Raw genomic sequence first — 16,449 nt, 5'->3', positions numbered from 1 at the left:
CTCCAAAGTTTGGGATACTGTAACTCAGGTCAAAATCAATATTTTTCAAATCTGTTTTTTTCTCCCCCTAGATAATTTTCCTGGCTAACACATATCAAAAAACCATATTAGCCGGACTAAAGACACTCCAGAGCTAAGCGATATAAGCAAAAAACACGTTTTTTCCACAGCTCAGCTCCCACTGGACCGTTTTGTCTGAGACTTGATATTCCATTAGATAGTTCCGATTTGATTAACATATCAAAAAATCAGAACAACTTTAGTTCAAAAATTTTTCAGAACAGCCAAAACAGTCCGGTGGAGGCCGACTACAGCAAGACGTTTTTTTCTTTTTTTCTTCAGACCACCGGCCGTACCGGACGGGGGGTGCTTCAAATTAGGAATTTGACGTGAAAAAGTGATTTCTTGTCTAATTTTACGTCTAGTTACCAATTTATATGAAAAAATATCGAGTAGAACTCGAGATAATCGAGGTGAAGCAAAAAAGTCGAAAAATAAAAAAATCGAAAATTCTCTCAAAATAAAAACTTGTCACCATTCAATCGATTATAACTCGTTTAGAAGTATAGAATCTCAAAAAGGGGGTTCTTAATAAAAAAATTGGCCTAAAAATTCCTATCTTTTAAAAAAATAAAATCAAAATTTCATCGAGAATCGGAAAAGTTATGAATGCTTCAAAAAGGGGGACAAAATTGAGACATTTTTTTTCGTTTTTTTTGCCGAATTTGGAGCATAACTCGGCTCTTTTTGACTCCAGAAATATACAATTTGACAAAAAGCAAGAAAAAGTTATTAGCTAAGAAGCTAAAAAAGAATTATTGAAAAATATAAAGTTTGAACAAAGTTGCACGAGGCAAAGCAAAAAAACTTTTTTCGACACATTTTTAAGCCCCGCCCACTTTTTTTCCCCCCGCCATACCTACTACCCATTGGGAAAGAAGGTGGTGGACTTTCAATTTACATTGGTATAATGTCCAACCGTTTTCTTGTTCTTAGAAGTTCAGAAATTTCATTTGAGCAACCTTAGATTCATTCGAACCAACCCTATGATCTGTTATGTGAGTTTTGGAAAGCCATCACTAGGTTGAATATAAGTAAACGGTTTCAAATCAAAGATAATCAACTGTAAACCTGAAATTGGGGTGATTCTGAAACTGTATCCCAATTTTGATTACTGTGACCAATAGATCTCTTTTGAATGATAACGCACTGTGAACCTAACTTAACGTCGATGTAAGGAACTGCCTAAACATTTCAAATGTAGTACAATCCCTAGTTAGTTACCGACTCATCAACGGTCTCCCTCCGTCCACAGAAAAAGTTCAGAGCATTCTCTGGAAAAGGGCATTTAGCATGAAACATTCAGACTTTTATTCATAAAGAACACTGTTTACTATAAGAATGTTTGGATTTTCAGTCTATTTTTCTTCTCTACGTATCCTAAATTAAGTCTCATGTTCTTCTTTTTTTCCTCGTATTTTTTCAATCTCTCTTTCTCTTTTCCTGTCTTCTTTCACCATTTTCATTCCAATTTTTCCCTTTTTTCCCTGTTTTTGTTTGTCGTTTTCATTCAAAAAACTGGGTTCTTATTTTTAAAGGCGCATGGACATTTTTCTTTTGAAATCGAGAAAAAAGAAAACATTTTGTTCGTTCCGCCAATTTTTAATCATTATTTTCGGTTTCATTTTCTTCTTTCATAAAAGGAAAATAGGGGGTCAGGTGTGACGAGGGGGATTTTATGTAGGTTTGGTGGAAACCTGCCCCTCAACCCTAAGGATGTTTCACTCACTGTTTGTGTGTGTTGTGATCTGAAAGCGGTGCACAAAGATAGATCGATAAACCTTTATTGAAGAGGTTGCTGGTAAGAGTTAGTGCAAGCTGGTATTAGTTGTCCTCGGTTGACGGCGAGCTGGTAGTCGGAGTGTGTGTGTGTCTCTCTTTGAAGCGGTGCACCAATACGGCTGGGCTCACGCTTCTCAGAGAGAACACATGGAAGTTGGTCCTCCGACGTGAGCTGATGGTGAAGTGTCAACGTGAGTCGACTTGAGTTGAAGACTGTCGATTGTGGCTTGTTCCGTTGATGCGTTGGTGGTTTCGCGCCATTTCTCGGAAGCTTCTAGAAGGCGAAGTGTAGAGTTATGCGCGCCGGCGCGACCTGCGTCCGGCGGGGCGCACTTGCATCCTTCCTTGTAAACTTCATGGCGGCAGTTTGAATATGAGTTTCTCTCGTTAGAGGGAAATCATACTAGATGATAGGTTTGCCTTTGGTTAAGTGATGAGATTTAGCTGTGAAGATATGTGTCTGCATCTCAGGTCGTGAGTATCCGAAGGATGGTCGCGACACTCCGGGGGCGGAGGGAACCGAACATTTTCTTGATGGAAAATGGATTGGTTGACTGCTGGTACTCACATAGCTGAATGCCTAAATCTCGAGCTTCCTTGCTTGTTGGTGTTTTTCGATCTTCGTTTTTGATCCTTAGTAGTTGGAGTTAGACTGCTGGTACTGAATTTGTCCTTAGACGACTGCTTGAATTGAAGTTTTCATCTTCTGCTTGTACTTCCTCGCTATTCCACGTTGTTTCTTGTAGCTATCCTCGTCGTGAGGCTTAGCTTATGCTGCTGCTGGGAATAAGCGGCTGGTGTGACTTGAATTTGTGACTCCGGAGTTTAATGTCCAGAAGATGATTTGTGGAGCAGTGTGGTTGTTGAAATTCTTTGGACTTCCCGTTGGAGTTGCTTGTCCGCTTCCTCCTATTAGGTGAGTTTGACGTTGACATCTTGGCTCCTGAATCCTGGAATCGTTGACTTGTTGTTGTCGAATCCTGTTAATCCTTTACTATCCATGAGGTCGAGCTGGGGAACGGATGTTCCTGGCTTCCTCTCGTTGACTAACTGATCCTAAACTTTACTGAAGATCGAGCTGAGGAAGTTGAAGACTTCTTCTTCCTGGCTTTCTTCAGTTGTCCGAAGAATCCTTGAATCCTTGAGTTAAAGATGTGAAGTTGGATTGTCGTGGCTGTCTTCTGGTGTTTTGAGAAGATTGATGAAGACATGAGACTTTAATTAGACTTGATGAAGAATTATTAAAGAGTTGACTAGAAAGAAAAGAAAAGACTTATTGACTTTTAAGCCAGAGTTTTCAAATTCTTTGCCTACTGGCTCCGAACTTGACCTGCTTGTAACATTTTTGCTACAAGTGGACATAAGATTCTGAGTTTATGGGCAACCAGCTGATGACTTGCTGGTAAGACTTTGCACCACTTCCTCAGAACCCGTATCTCTTTTGGACCCGTACTGACTAGCAGTTGGACTTTTTAGTCTCTTTTCGGTACTCTGGATCTTTTGACCTTTCAATATCTTAAAACAGAAATTATCTAAATTTGGAGTTATCGTTGTTGACTTTTCAGTGACGAAGTTGTCCTTTTGACGATTCTCGTGAATTTTTGAAGATTTCCTGCTTCTTGATAGTTGAGCTGGTAGTCTTTTTCTTTGTAGTTGAATGACTTGCGAGCTTGTTAGACGACTTCTGAAGTAGTTGAAGCGTCGTGAAGTTGACGTGACATCTTCTTTACGTTGCCTGACTGTCGTCTACCGATTCCTTGTCTTCGACTGACTAGATCTTGTCCTTATCGGCGACTTCTGGTTCCTATAACTGGTACTTCTTGGTGACGACGTCTCCTTGAAGCACTGCATGTGATAACAGAATCAGATGTGCATCTTCTATGGTGTTTGACGACCATTTGACGTTGTTCGACTGACGATTGAGTTGTGAGAAGTTGAAGACAGATGGAGATTCTTCTTGCTTCTTGGCTTCCGAATGTCGTGGCTTTGGCATCTAGGCGTTTTTTGCTGTTTGGGTCATTTGCTCTGCTGGTAGACATGAATGTGTGCTGTTATGAACGGCTGCTGGTGATTTGCATGTCAATGAGTTGGTGAGATGATATTGGAGCATTTGATCTTTCGAGCAGAACACGCGGCTAGAATTCCCATGATTTGGTGCTTCGCCATTTCCATCCGAAACTTGTATGTGTCAGCTGCTTCCCTGGTGTCGTTACAGAGTTGTATTGATGGAATTCCAGTGAAGCATCGAATTGTGACAGCGTTTGAAGGTGTTTTTGCTGCATTGTCCTTCCTAGTTCCTTCGAACTATTCTTGACCAGCTGCAGCGACTGTTTTGAGAACGAGCTTGTCCATGTTGACGTCTCCAGAAGAGTTCCAGTCCTCTTTGCTGGTATCTGGTGACCATTGGATTTGCTCGAATCTCGGGTGCTCCCATGAGCTGGTAGACATGATAATAACCAATTGAATTGGCTATATTTGCACAAGAGTAACCTGAATTTCAGTAGATTATTCTGAAATTGATTAATTTTAAGAAATGGAAACTAAAGTGGGTCTAGAAGTTGAGAGGCAAGAGTTTTTTGAACCAAGAAAGTTTACGGCAAGTCCCAAAAGTTTGGAGACTTCCGTGTTAGTATAGAAATAACAAAAGGACAGATGGGCTGAAGGAATTGTTACGGGACAGTGAATGAATATGCTGGTACCGCCCCAATCCAGAGGGTTTGTGGGATAACAGACATAAACATTATATGTTTGGGGGAAAAGGATTTGGGAGATTGCGTCCCTGGGAGATTGCGTCCCTGAAACAGTACTGTCTGTGGTACTGGTGCATCCAGAGTTACCAGCTCTGATGCGTTTAACGTCTTCGGACGCCTGAGACCCAATTCTTTATGGAGGAAGAGCTCGCAGCCATGACCACGACGCCTGACTCTTCCACATCTCTGGATAACCCCATCTTCCTTCGACTGGCCAATCTCCAGAAGACTTAAATTGGGCTCCTCGACGCTCTCAGGAATTCCCATTGTGTGTCTGCGTTCCCAACACTTGACCATACACGACTTTCGTTTCCTTCTTCTTACACCTCCGCTCCTATTGCCTGTTTCTGCCTCTGAAACTCCCTAACTCTACTCATACAACACGATTTGTTATTTTTAGAGCTCAAAAATGCTGGTAAACTTTTTTATCGACTTTATTTTGGGTCGAATTTTACAAAAATGAACGAAATAAAGATTTCGTGAGTTCACTGCGCTCCGCTCCCGCCACCAATCACTCCTTCTCCTCCGTTGTCCATTCCGCTGGTACTTCCTCCTTCTCCTTCCGACGACTTCTTTTCCAAATTCTTGGCTACGTTTATGATCCAGAGGGTGAAGAAGTGATAACGAACTTGGGCTGGTACGGATTTGAAGGATTTTATTGTTGGGACGGTCACCAATTCCTTCCATGCTCTGGCTGATACATACGGATTCTTGGAGTCCGCTAGTTGTAGTTTTGGCAGCTCTTCCGATTGAGATAGGACTACTGCCAATTTCCACAGCATCTCCAAATACGCGACGATCACAGTTGCTGAGTCCAAACCAAAGAGCTGGTTCCTGATCGTGTCCTCCTCTTGTCTCTGACCAGTTATTGTATTTTGAAGAGCCATTGCTCTGTCGACAAAACAATCCGGAGAGCCTTCGATCAAAACTCCTTGAATAAGCATGTCCTTGAGATCGTTTGGTTTCAGCTGGTACTCATCCTCGTAGTACTGGTATTCTTCGTCGATCTTTGCTGGATATCCCATTTGACCGACGTCTTTCTCCAGTGACTGTATGACGTCTTGTGATGTGTTCCAGAATGTCGCCGCCTTCTTGCTTTCCTGCTCCCAGATTCCTTCGGCTTCCTTTCTGCTATGGGCTGTCCAGAACGAGAGGTTTGGTGCTTGAGATATTGCTGGTATTTCAGCAGGCGCCTGACTTGGGTAGCGCAACCTTGCGGAAGCTTCAATACCTTCACCTGGCGCACGAGTTGTCAGAGTTACTCCTGTGCCCGACACGGGAGCAGTCGGATTGGCTCTAGCAACCTGCCGATTTACCTGTCGTTTCTCTAGCATTTCCAGTTCCTTTGCCATTGCTGCTTGTTGTTGTGGCATCGTTGCTGGTAGGAGTCCTGGGTAGTCGGCTCCTGGGGCGTACCGGAGTGGCTGGTAGAGGTGGTGTCCGTTTAATGGCGGGAATCCCCAACAAGCATAGAGTGGCTCGAATTTGATTGATCGATCGTTAACCATACGAATCTTGAATGGTTCTTTCTTCGATTCTTCTTGTAGGTGCTGGTAGTAGGCTGTCCGCCATTCCCAAACTTTGGTCGGGTCGGTACCTTCCTTGAGTTTACACCATTGGACGATTGGGTTGTGAGGTCTCGGACCGTTTCCTCTTTCTTCGCACTTTTTGCATGTTAGGTCTTTTTCTCTGCACGAGACATGGAACTCCTCTGAGCTGAGACATCTCGGGCAGTATGCCGCAGTGTTTGTTGCCACGAACTCCAGCTGGTAGTTTTTTGGGACTCCACAATTATATGCCGAATGTGCTTTCATCAGTTGTCCTCCCCAATTGTTGCCACATGCGCCGCAACGTCCTCTTCCCTCCGTGTTTGAATCGATTGGGGAAGGTTCATAGCAGACGTGCGTGTCGAAGAACTGTTTTGATGCTGGTATGTCCATTTTTGGTCTTCGGCGAATGAACTCCTTCCAAAATGTCTCCGGGTGAGGGAACCTGTGCGTTGCTACGGCTACTTGCTGGTATTTCCTTGACGGACGATTGGCAGGAGGGATTGCGTACATTTTAGGCTCTGAAAACGTGTTGAATGAGTGTGAGTAGAGTGTAGTCAAAGGCAAGAAGTTAAGGGTAGGAGCAGAGAAACTCACAAGATGAGCCAATGATAGTGTTGGAATGGTACACTAACTTATAATATAATATTTTTATGCAGTAAGAAGGTAGAGCCTACATGACACGCTGTCGTGTCAGTAGGGCGTGTAAAGGTCAACCTGGTAATAACCTAAGACGCGTGTTTAGATCACACGGGAAATTTTTTGTTTTTTGGGATAGAAGGTCCGGATGACTCAACGGTGCCTTTTCTCCGTGAGTATAATACTAAACTAAACTAGAAATTTTGGTACCCTGAGGCAGAAGCAACAGTTTTAAACCGTTCCTGGTCTGTGCTTAGCCTCCACTGATACCTCAATAAACTAGAGAAACCTAGAATTAAAACCCACACTTGCTACAAGGAGCAAGTGTTACCTAATCAGACTTAGGCCACTACTAAACCTGAAATACCTGAAATGAATTAGAATATTAAAGGCTGGTAGAATTTGAGAGAAAGAGAAAAGAGATAAGGAATCTCCTGCTCCCCCGGGAAGGGAACAGAAGGAGAGATTGAGAGATAGGTGGTGGTTCAGAGAAAAAGAGGAAAGGAAAGTAATTTTCAGAGTCTCAAACTCTTGATTTCGGTCAAATTCAATATCAAAAAAGGTCTCAACAAATCAATTTGTATTGCTGGTATAAAGAAAAATATGAAGGCTTTAAGTTAAGCCTAAAAATTCAGCAAATTCTCTTTTTTCACTCAAAGATTCTCGATGTTGTTGGTCTCGAGATTTTCGTCTTGCTTCTCTTCCACTTGTCCTCCAGCTGGTATATCGGCTCCAACTCCTTGTCTTCTCGTGTCATCTCCTTCGGAATTCTGGATTCTTTCTTTGACGCTTTCCGCTATCACTATTTGTATTGGTATCTTTGCTGGTACCGAAGAAGTAGTTGGCTTGAAGGTTCTATTCCTTGATCTTTCAGTTCTTCTATGATAACCAAATGGTGACGGGCTTCTTGGCGGCTGGTATTCCGAGACTTCTGGAGACTGATCCTTTGCTCCGAGAGTTTCCCAATGTCTATCGAATCCTTCTTCCGATGACACGGAAGATCTTTGATTCCCTGGTCTTCTTGGCACGAATTCCAGTGAATCGATTGGACTTTCTGACATATCGCTGGAGTCGGTGGTGTAGTCGGAAGATGAGCTGGTGTTCGATGAAGTGCTACTGCTTCTTGAATACGTCGAAGTCGTGTACCACGTACTGCGCGAAATTGCAGATGATTTTGATGAATGGCTGGACGATGAAGATGTTCTTGAAGACGATCGACTGGATCCAGACGACGTGTTTGATGTGCCAGACGACGTGTTTGATGTGCCAGACGACGTGTTTGATGTTCCAGACGAGCTTCTGCTTGAATGTATTTTCCTCGAAGTCGTTGGCGTCTTGAAACTGGCTGGTAGAGAAATTTCCGAAGTGGGGAGAGCGAGATTGGAGCTGGTAGTTGTTGCTCTTAGCTTCTCCTCTTCTTTCTTCTTTTCTTCGTCCTCTTCCAGTTTTTGTTGACGTCCTGCCATAAAGATCGGACATACGAATGTTCCATGTTTCGCTGGTATCTTCATCTCTTCGCATCTTTTGCATTTTCGCTGGTACTTGGATTTGCATTTCTTCGTACGATGTTCCCTGCTTGCACAGATTTTGCAGTATCCTTGGTATTCGCAGAATTTTCTACGGATTTCGCTGGAATCTCCGAGAACACAATCCTTTGACGAGTGTTCCTCCGATTTACAGAACACGCAGATTTGACCTTCCAATAACTCCTGGGCTTCATCCGTTCCCAGGTGTGGCAAGATCGTTTGCTCTGATGACGGTGTAGTCGTTCTTTTCTTCTTTCCAGACGGATGTTTTGCTGGTACGGAAGGTGAACGTTGGCGTTTTCTTGGCTGGTACGAGAGGCGCTTCGGAGATCTCTTTGGTGACGGTGATCTCTTGTCAGGCGACGTCTCCTTTCGATTCAAGTAAGTGCTTCTTTTCCTGTACCTTCTGGCATCACAATATCTGTCTTGATCGTAGCTTCTCGAACGGAATTGCGTTTTGTATGAGCGGACGGGAGAAAAACGATGGTGATATTTCTTCCTTTCCGCTGAAACACTTCGTCTGCTTCTGCTGGTATATGTGTCTCTTTGACTTTGACGGCACATCGTTCTTTCACTGGAATTGTGACTCCGCTTCCACGAATCCGAATGAGTTGCATGTCTTTCGATCGATCGATGAAAGTTCCGCGAACGACTACGACCTCTTCTTGTAGATATACGACTTCTTTCTGCCGATTTGCTTCGTTTTGAAAATGATTCTTTGGCTGGTAGACGACTTTCTTCTTTAGCAGGACCTTTGTGCGTTTTTGGAGACGTTCCGTGTTTCTCCGATGGTTTTGCACTGTTTGGTTGTCTGTCCTGGCTTATAGTGACTTTGATGTGTCGTTTTTCAGCTGGTATATCATCTTCTTTTGCAGACTCCTTCTCGCTTTCGCTGTCTTTGATCTTGATTTGACCAAATTTCGAGGTGTTATTGCGAATGGTGACGAATGTGGCATTTCCTTTGCTTTCATTCTCTTGAATTTCCGAGAATCTTCTATCCAATGTGCTGATGGTTGGTTTCGTTTTGAATGAAGAAGCTGGTACAAAGAGAATGTCGTCTTCGTCAGATTCCGGAGGCTGGTATTCCTTGTTAGACGGTAATTGAAGAATGTCCGACATGTCGCTCGAATCACCGTCCGAGCCTTCTCCGACACGGGAAGACTGCTCTTCGGGATGATGTGCTGACATATCAGTCGATTCTCCAATCGCGCCTTCCTTTCGTAGCGATCGAAGCAGCAGGTTGTATTCTTCGCTGGTATCGTCGGCGTATTGCAGTGCGTTTTGCATATTGATTTTCATTTTTGCGATCGTTGATTGCCATGATGAAATCGAGTTTTTCATATGCTCCACTTTATCTTTGTGCTTGCTGGTAACTATAGCACATCGTAGCGACGTCCGTTCGAATTTTGTGAATCTTCTGACTCGTCGATGATTCTTTGAGTCTTGCTGGTAATTCTGGACCTCCGCAACTCGATCATTTTTGTCTTCCGCTGGCTTCTCACCCTCCGACATCACTAAAAATGACAGTTAAATTAATAAACTACAAGTAGTTTATTCAGTTCGAACCTTTGCCTTGCAAATGATCGCTCGGCTTTGGCGGTAAGGTGCTGGAATTCGCAGTGGACATACCCTGAATATTTAAATGAGAGAGGACTCAGATAAAATTCAACAAAAGATATAAAACGGGTTATGTAACCGCAAGAAGATAAGAAGGTATTTAAACAAAAGGTATTGGAATGTTGTTGGTTTTATTCCAAAAATTAAAAAGAATTTGTTAGCGAAAAATCTTCTTTTCCGTGGCTGTCGACCGGAGCGTCCCTTCGGAGGAGCACACTGGCTGACTGCTGCACACTTTTTAAACTGTTAACTGCATTTTTCTTGTGATTTTAGTCGTTGCTGGTACTTCTGTGGGTTTCTTGATTGAGAGCACTGGGTTATGATCGTTGCAGACGGCCTGAATTAAAAGAATTTGAATGAGGAAGAGTGAGAGAATGAATTGAATGTTGAGAGAGACTTTTTAGAGTGTTAATGACCGAAATTTTTGAATTTTTTGACTAGAAAACTACACAAGGGGTGACAGAATGGATATGAGAAATGAGCTGAAAATTTGGGCCATCAGCGAGACCCGGAGCTGCGGATTCGACGGCAACTCCTCCATACTGCCGGACTGGTACTCCCGATTGTGGTGCCACGGTGTTCCACGTCCAAGGAACCGCACAAACGAGAGGCTGACGCTGGTAGATGAAGCCATTGATCTGGCATAAGGATGTGCTACACTTGGAGCACGCGCTCCGCTCATCTATTGCATCATTTTGTTCGTTGGTGTAACGAGCGTAGTTGACTTGAGCCGAGATGTGCACAAGCTGGTATGATGATGCAAAATTTTCACGAAATTCCAGCTAATTTTGCATTGAATTTGTTACCTGAAATTCGAGAAATATTAGCAACTTACCTGCCTGCGACCATCTTTTTCGCCGAGAGTTGATTGAATGCTGGTAAACTGCTGCTTGGCTGGTACTGGCGACACGATTTTGCGGGCGATCTTCAATCTGTTCCATTCCGCCAGTGGCTGACCGATTGCTGGATTCTCCCGCCGTGCACGTTTCCGTTGCTTTCGCCGAATCGAGTCGTTGTTCCCGTTTTCCAAGACGAGCAGTCGTTCCAAGCGAGACAATGAGTGCACGCCAGTTATCGATTTTTTCTCAGCGCGCGCTAGTCAAATCACTCAACACAACAGTACAGTGCCACCAATTTTGGTTCGCTGGTCATCACAGAAAAAAAATTTTCTGTTCCCGGTCGATTGCACCATGTGACGAGGGGGATTTTATGTAGGTTTGGTGGAAACCTGCCCCTCAACCCTAAGGATGTTTCACTCACTGTTTGTGTGTGTTGTGATCTGAAAGCGGTGCACAAAGATAGATCGATAAACCTTTATTGAAGAGGTTGCTGGTAAGAGTTAGTGCAAGCTGGTATTAGTTGTCCTCGGTTGACGGCGAGCTGGTAGTCGGAGTGTGTGTGTGTCTCTCTTTGAAGCGGTGCACCAATACGGCTGGGCTCACGCTTCTCAGAGAGAACACATGGAAGTTGGTCCTCCGACGTGAGCTGATGGTGAAGTGTCAACGTGAGTCGACTTGAGTTGAAGACTGTCGATTGTGGCTTGTTCCGTTGATGCGTTGGTGGTTTCGCGCCATTTCTCGGAAGCTTCTAGAAGGCGAAGTGTAGAGTTATGCGCGCCGGCGCGACCTGCGTCCGGCGGGGCGCACTTGCATCCTTCCTTGTAAACTTCATGGCGGCAGTTTGAATATGAGTTTCTCTCGTTAGAGGGAAATCATACTAGATGATAGGTTTGCCTTTGGTTAAGTGATGAGATTTAGCTGTGAAGATATGTGTCTGCATCTCAGGTCGTGAGTATCCGAAGGATGGTCGCGACATCAGGGAAAACGGAAGATACTATTTTTCTAGATGTGAAACTCACCGAAATTCCTATTTTCTTTAATGATCTACTTCTGAAACTTTTCGTATATTCGTTATAGCCTCTGCACATCTTTTCTTCCACAGTTTGACCTTTTTCAGATGAATCTACAAAAAAGAGACAAAAGAAACGGAATACGACAGAGGAAAAACGACACGCTTTCTCATTATTTTCTTCTTTTTTCATTTTCCATTAGGTTTTTTCCATTGGTACATTCCTAACCACCCTTTACTGCAATTTTATCTGATTTTTTGAGTTTTTTCATGCAAATTACTCGAATTTCTTATGGAAGGAATACGTCTTTTTTAGAAAACGTGCAGATACATGGAGGCTCCGCCCACACTTAGATCAAGAAATAATTTGACTCATCTTGTACTGTTTTCGATTGTTCCATTAGTGATGCATACAACATTTTCAAACTGTGTTACGGCTCAATTGAGGACGTGGCCCAAGTGTGAGCGGAGCTTTACTTTCTCAGCAAAGATCGGTGTTTTATTAAAAGAAGAACTGCAAATTTCTGTAAAACACTCTATTATACTTATCCTTGATTTTTAAAATTTTTCACGGATCTCAAATCTTACTTGATCTCTCTTCAAACATTTTCTTGTATGCTTACTCCTTACTCGTATTTACCGTTCGTTATAATCCGTTAAGGTTGGTGGAATCATTGTCATGGACAGGTGGAATGGATATGGAGTACTCTAAAAGGTTCGTTTGTCACTTTTCCTTTTTTAATGGAGGTCTGTGAGTTGTATATGGTGCTGGAGCATTGCTAGAGAACTCTGCTGAAACTTTCAGAAAAAATTTTTTCTGAAAAACATTAATAGTATCTATTTGCAAATTACCCTTGTAGTATTTAAAACGTCGAGATTTGTTCAGTTACTGATTGTAAGAGCAGCTTCAACGCATAAAAGTAAACTTGGTTTACTTTAGAATTCAATTGTTGTCGACTAATTCTGAAATTAAACTTGTACTTTTGATCAAATTTTGAGATATTTCTTTTTTAATAAAAAAACGTAGAGTTTAATCTCTGCAAAACGTTGAAATCTACACATAAACAATAGAGAGCAACGTAAGCATGACGCCTTCTTTGTTTCATTTTGACGTGAATTTATACTGAGAATAAAGAATGTGGCAGAGTTTAAATGTTCTTCATTAATCTCTTCTATCTCGTCTACTTCTCAAACTCACATTCAATTCAATCGTTTCTCTGAAAAACAGTGACCTGATTTAATAGGTTTCGAGAACTGGTTCACGAGTATTCACCCCGGTTTTCTAACAATTTCTAGATCTTTTACTGTGTTTCAAACATAGTCGTAAGAGTCTTCTTTTCTTTGAAATTGTGTGTGTGAAAGCCATATTTTGGACTGAAGAGATGCCCAATAGAGATGAAAAGTAAAGAAGAAGCTATTCTATCCAGAATTCATTCTGGTTCACTCGAATTTTGATGATTCATTGTCATGTGAATGTGGTGAGACATTTCTAATTGAGCATGAGAACATTTATAAATTATAAGCTTTTCCGTTTTCTTTTTGTTCAAAATTTATATTTCAATCATTCAAATGTACAAATTGAGTCACTCAAGTAACCTTCTGACAAGAAGTACAATTCTGTTCCGGAAATACATTTTCTCAGAGTTTATCTTACATTTTCTGATTTATCTGACCATAAAAATGTCAGCTTTTGAAACGGATCTACAACCACAGAGGACCAGTTTGAGTATTTCTGATCTGACATGCACTTTCAAGCCAAACGAAATTTCTACTTCGAAAACCCGGTCTGTTTCATATTCTGTATTTATCAGTTCCCTTACTGCGTCAGGCGTTTTTTCTTCGATCTTCCAAAAAAGAGAAGCTGTAGTTCTGTGACACCTGTTTAATTTATCTAATTATCATCACAATTCAGTTATTTCTACTCTCAAATAGGGAAAAAGTAAACAGAGAGAAATAGGGAAAGAAGGAGTTGAATTGATATTCAGAGCACATGGTGCTACTTCGCTTAAGAACTGCACGAAAAAGAACTGTGTTGTTTAAGAACTGGCTTCGCAGAAGAACTGCGCGAAGAAGAACTGTGTTGCATAAGAACTGTACCGTTTAAGAACTCTGTTCGCAATAGAGCGCATTTGTCGTGAAAATACCAATTTTAACGTCGAAAAACAACTGAAAACCTGCAGAAATTTCAAATTTCAGTTATTAATGCGAACGCGCTCCATTGCTAAACGAGTTCTTAAACGATACAGTTCTTATACGCGCAGCTCTTCTGCGAAGCCAGTTCTTAAACAACACAGTTCTTATTCGTGCAGTTCTTAAGCGAAGTAGCACCGAGCACATTGTTGTCTTTTCTCTTTTGAGCACCCTCAGGAGCACACATAATAAAACTGAAATTGAGTTACTCTCACTTCTTTTTCGGAAGGAAGCATTCTTCCACCCGACAACATCTTCTTATTCCGATTTTACTCAATAGTTATCTATTTCTATCACTTAGGACAGAAACAGACTTCGAGAACTAAGAACACAACTAAAACTTACAAGTCAAAGAGCGTTTATTCGTTGCAAAAAGCAAACTTAGAACTAAACTTTATCAATGAGTTCAATCTTATAAAGGGTTGAGTTTCATGATGTGAATTAGGTTTTACGGTTGCCACGCGAATATTCATTTCCTTTGACCTCTGTGATTCCATGGGGTTTCGAGAATGTAGAACTTCGGCGAAGCCACTTCCCCCTCCTCTCGGCGATCGGGCATCCTTTTCCGAGGTCTTTCTTCAATCCAGATTGTGGTCTTCTGTCTGTGTTCTTCTCCCACTGACATCTGACTGAATGGCTCGGCAACGCATTGTGCAAGTACTTCTGTAGACCATCCAGCGACTTCCGATGCCATTTCTCCAAGATCAACGGTGTCTTGTGATTTCCAACGGGCATCAACGGATCCACAACTTCCACGTTCGCTGATGTCTTCAGCCATTCCTTCCACTGTTTGGCCACCTTGTCGACGTCCCCGAGTTCACATTGTAGACTTCTCGGCATCATCCAGACTTTCTCCACTTCCTTCGCAACTGATTTTACGAACTCAACTCTCTTGCTGTTCTCATCCTCCTTATCAGTGTACTCAACAAGCACCACTGCCTCCTTCACTTCTCCCCAATCGAACTTCTGAGTCCACCCCGTTATCGTCTTATTACGATACTCGAGAACACCTGGCCCCCTCGCCTCCAATCTAGGTCCGATGACCGCAACACTCGCTCGAATCTTCACCTTCTTTCTTTCCTTCTCCTCCCCTTCCGACTTGAACACCTCTCCCACGTCACCCGTGCTTGCCCTTCTCCCCCTCTCTCCACGCACGGCAACGCTCTTGCACTGTATCTCTGATACCTCCGTCGGAACCTTCCGAAGTTTCTCTCCTGATCTCTCCAGTTTCTTCTCACCTCCAATGAACTGTACTTCTGCCGAGTTCTCTTCGGCATTCACCAAACCATATGGATCTTTCCATTTCAGCTCAACGCCAATGCTCTCAAAAGCATTAGTTCCTATCAGTATCCTCTCCACCCAATTGTCAACCAACTGGAAAACTACTCTCACTTTCCTCCCTCTGACCACCATGGGAATTTTGATCTGCCCCCTGACTCTCATCTTAGAGTTTGACGCATTCAAAACTGTGAATGTCGGCTTTCCGAACACTTCAACTTCCTTTTCCCAGTCACGACACCCCGCCTTCAACCTCTCATAGGCACTAGTCGATATCACCGATACGACTGCCCCGCTATCAATGACCACCCGTCTCCGTTGTCCCAACATCTCCACCATTTCCACGGTTTCCACCCCAGCATTCTTGACAGTCCCCTCCTGGATCTGCACTTTATCGACTCTTTTCGATACACATTGCCAGGAACCATGTCCAATTCCTCCACAAGTGAAGCATTTCATTTTCGCTCCACTATCTCTTCTCTCCCCTACAGTTTTCCGGTCACCATCGTTACTACCTTCAGGCGACCGACGACCATCACTGTTTCCCTGGTCTCTCGATCTCCCCATTCTCTCTTTCTGCTTCCGCAGTTTCTCATTCTCCCTCTGGAGTACAATATCCTTCAACTGGTCATACTGCGCCGCCAGTGGCAACTCCAACCGTTTAGCTACCAGCACCAACTGCAGCATGTCGTCATCCTCCGTAGCTATCATCAACTTTGTCGTTCTCATCTGCGACAACGTCGCTTTCTCGACCTCGGGATACGCTTTCTTCGACCACTTCTCTACCTCCACCAGGTACTCCCACAACTTCTGTCCCGGAGCCCTCTGAAGGCGATCGAACTCATGCAAGGCCTCAGCCTTCGCATCCCCCTGTCTCTTCCGGAGTTTTCTCTCAAACTCCACAAACAACTCAGCAATCGGCCTCTCCTGCTTATCTCCCAGTGACTTGAACAACGACTTCGCTGCCCCCTTCAAGTATCTCTCCTCCAATATGGCTACTAGCTCATCATCCTCATCCGTAACCTGCTGGTACTTCAGCAAGAACGCTCTCTTGAACTCCTTGAAGTCCCCAGTACCGTCAAACGTTTTTGGCTCTGGCAACGCCGATGCCTTCATCATTCTCCCCATAGATGCCACCATTCCCATCATAACCTCGTTCCCCGCGCTATACCTGGAACTTCTGCCACTCTTCCAATCTTCACCCCAACTTCT

The 16,449-nt window shown here is 43.1% G+C and overlaps 3 protein-coding genes across 3 annotated transcripts; all 3 read right to left on the bottom strand.

Moving 5' to 3' along the window:
- Positions 1-3,977: 3,977 nt before the first annotated feature.
- GCK72_001820 (uncharacterized protein) lies at positions 3,978-4,859 on the bottom strand (the record flags this gene model as incomplete). The annotated part of the gene is made up of 2 exons (XM_053723142.1): positions 3,978-4,352; positions 4,650-4,859. The coding sequence occupies 2 exons, from the start codon at positions 4,857-4,859 to the stop codon at positions 3,978-3,980; spliced, it is 585 nt and encodes a 194-aa protein (XP_053591787.1).
- A 218-nt stretch (positions 4,860-5,077) lies between these two features.
- Positions 5,078-6,652, bottom strand: GCK72_001819 (uncharacterized protein; the record flags this gene model as incomplete). Its single annotated transcript, XM_003109927.2, has 1 exon — positions 5,078-6,652. One exon carries the CDS (start codon positions 6,650-6,652, stop codon positions 5,078-5,080), a length of 1,575 nt encoding a protein of 524 aa, XP_003109975.2.
- A 779-nt stretch (positions 6,653-7,431) lies between these two features.
- Positions 7,432-9,931, bottom strand: GCK72_001818 (uncharacterized protein; the record flags this gene model as incomplete). The annotated part of the gene is made up of 2 exons (XM_003109880.2): positions 7,432-9,818; positions 9,871-9,931. 2 exons carry the CDS (start codon positions 9,929-9,931, stop codon positions 7,432-7,434), a joined length of 2,448 nt encoding a protein of 815 aa, XP_003109928.2.
- Positions 9,932-16,449: the final 6,518 nt, after the last annotated feature.

The sequence above is a fragment of the Caenorhabditis remanei genome, chromosome I, assembly GCF_010183535.1.
Source record: "Caenorhabditis remanei strain PX506 chromosome I, whole genome shotgun sequence".
Lineage (NCBI taxonomy): Eukaryota > Metazoa > Nematoda > Chromadorea > Rhabditida > Rhabditidae > Caenorhabditis > Caenorhabditis remanei.
Note: the sequence above shows the minus strand (reverse complement) of the source record. Positions and strands in the feature narration are given on the sequence as shown.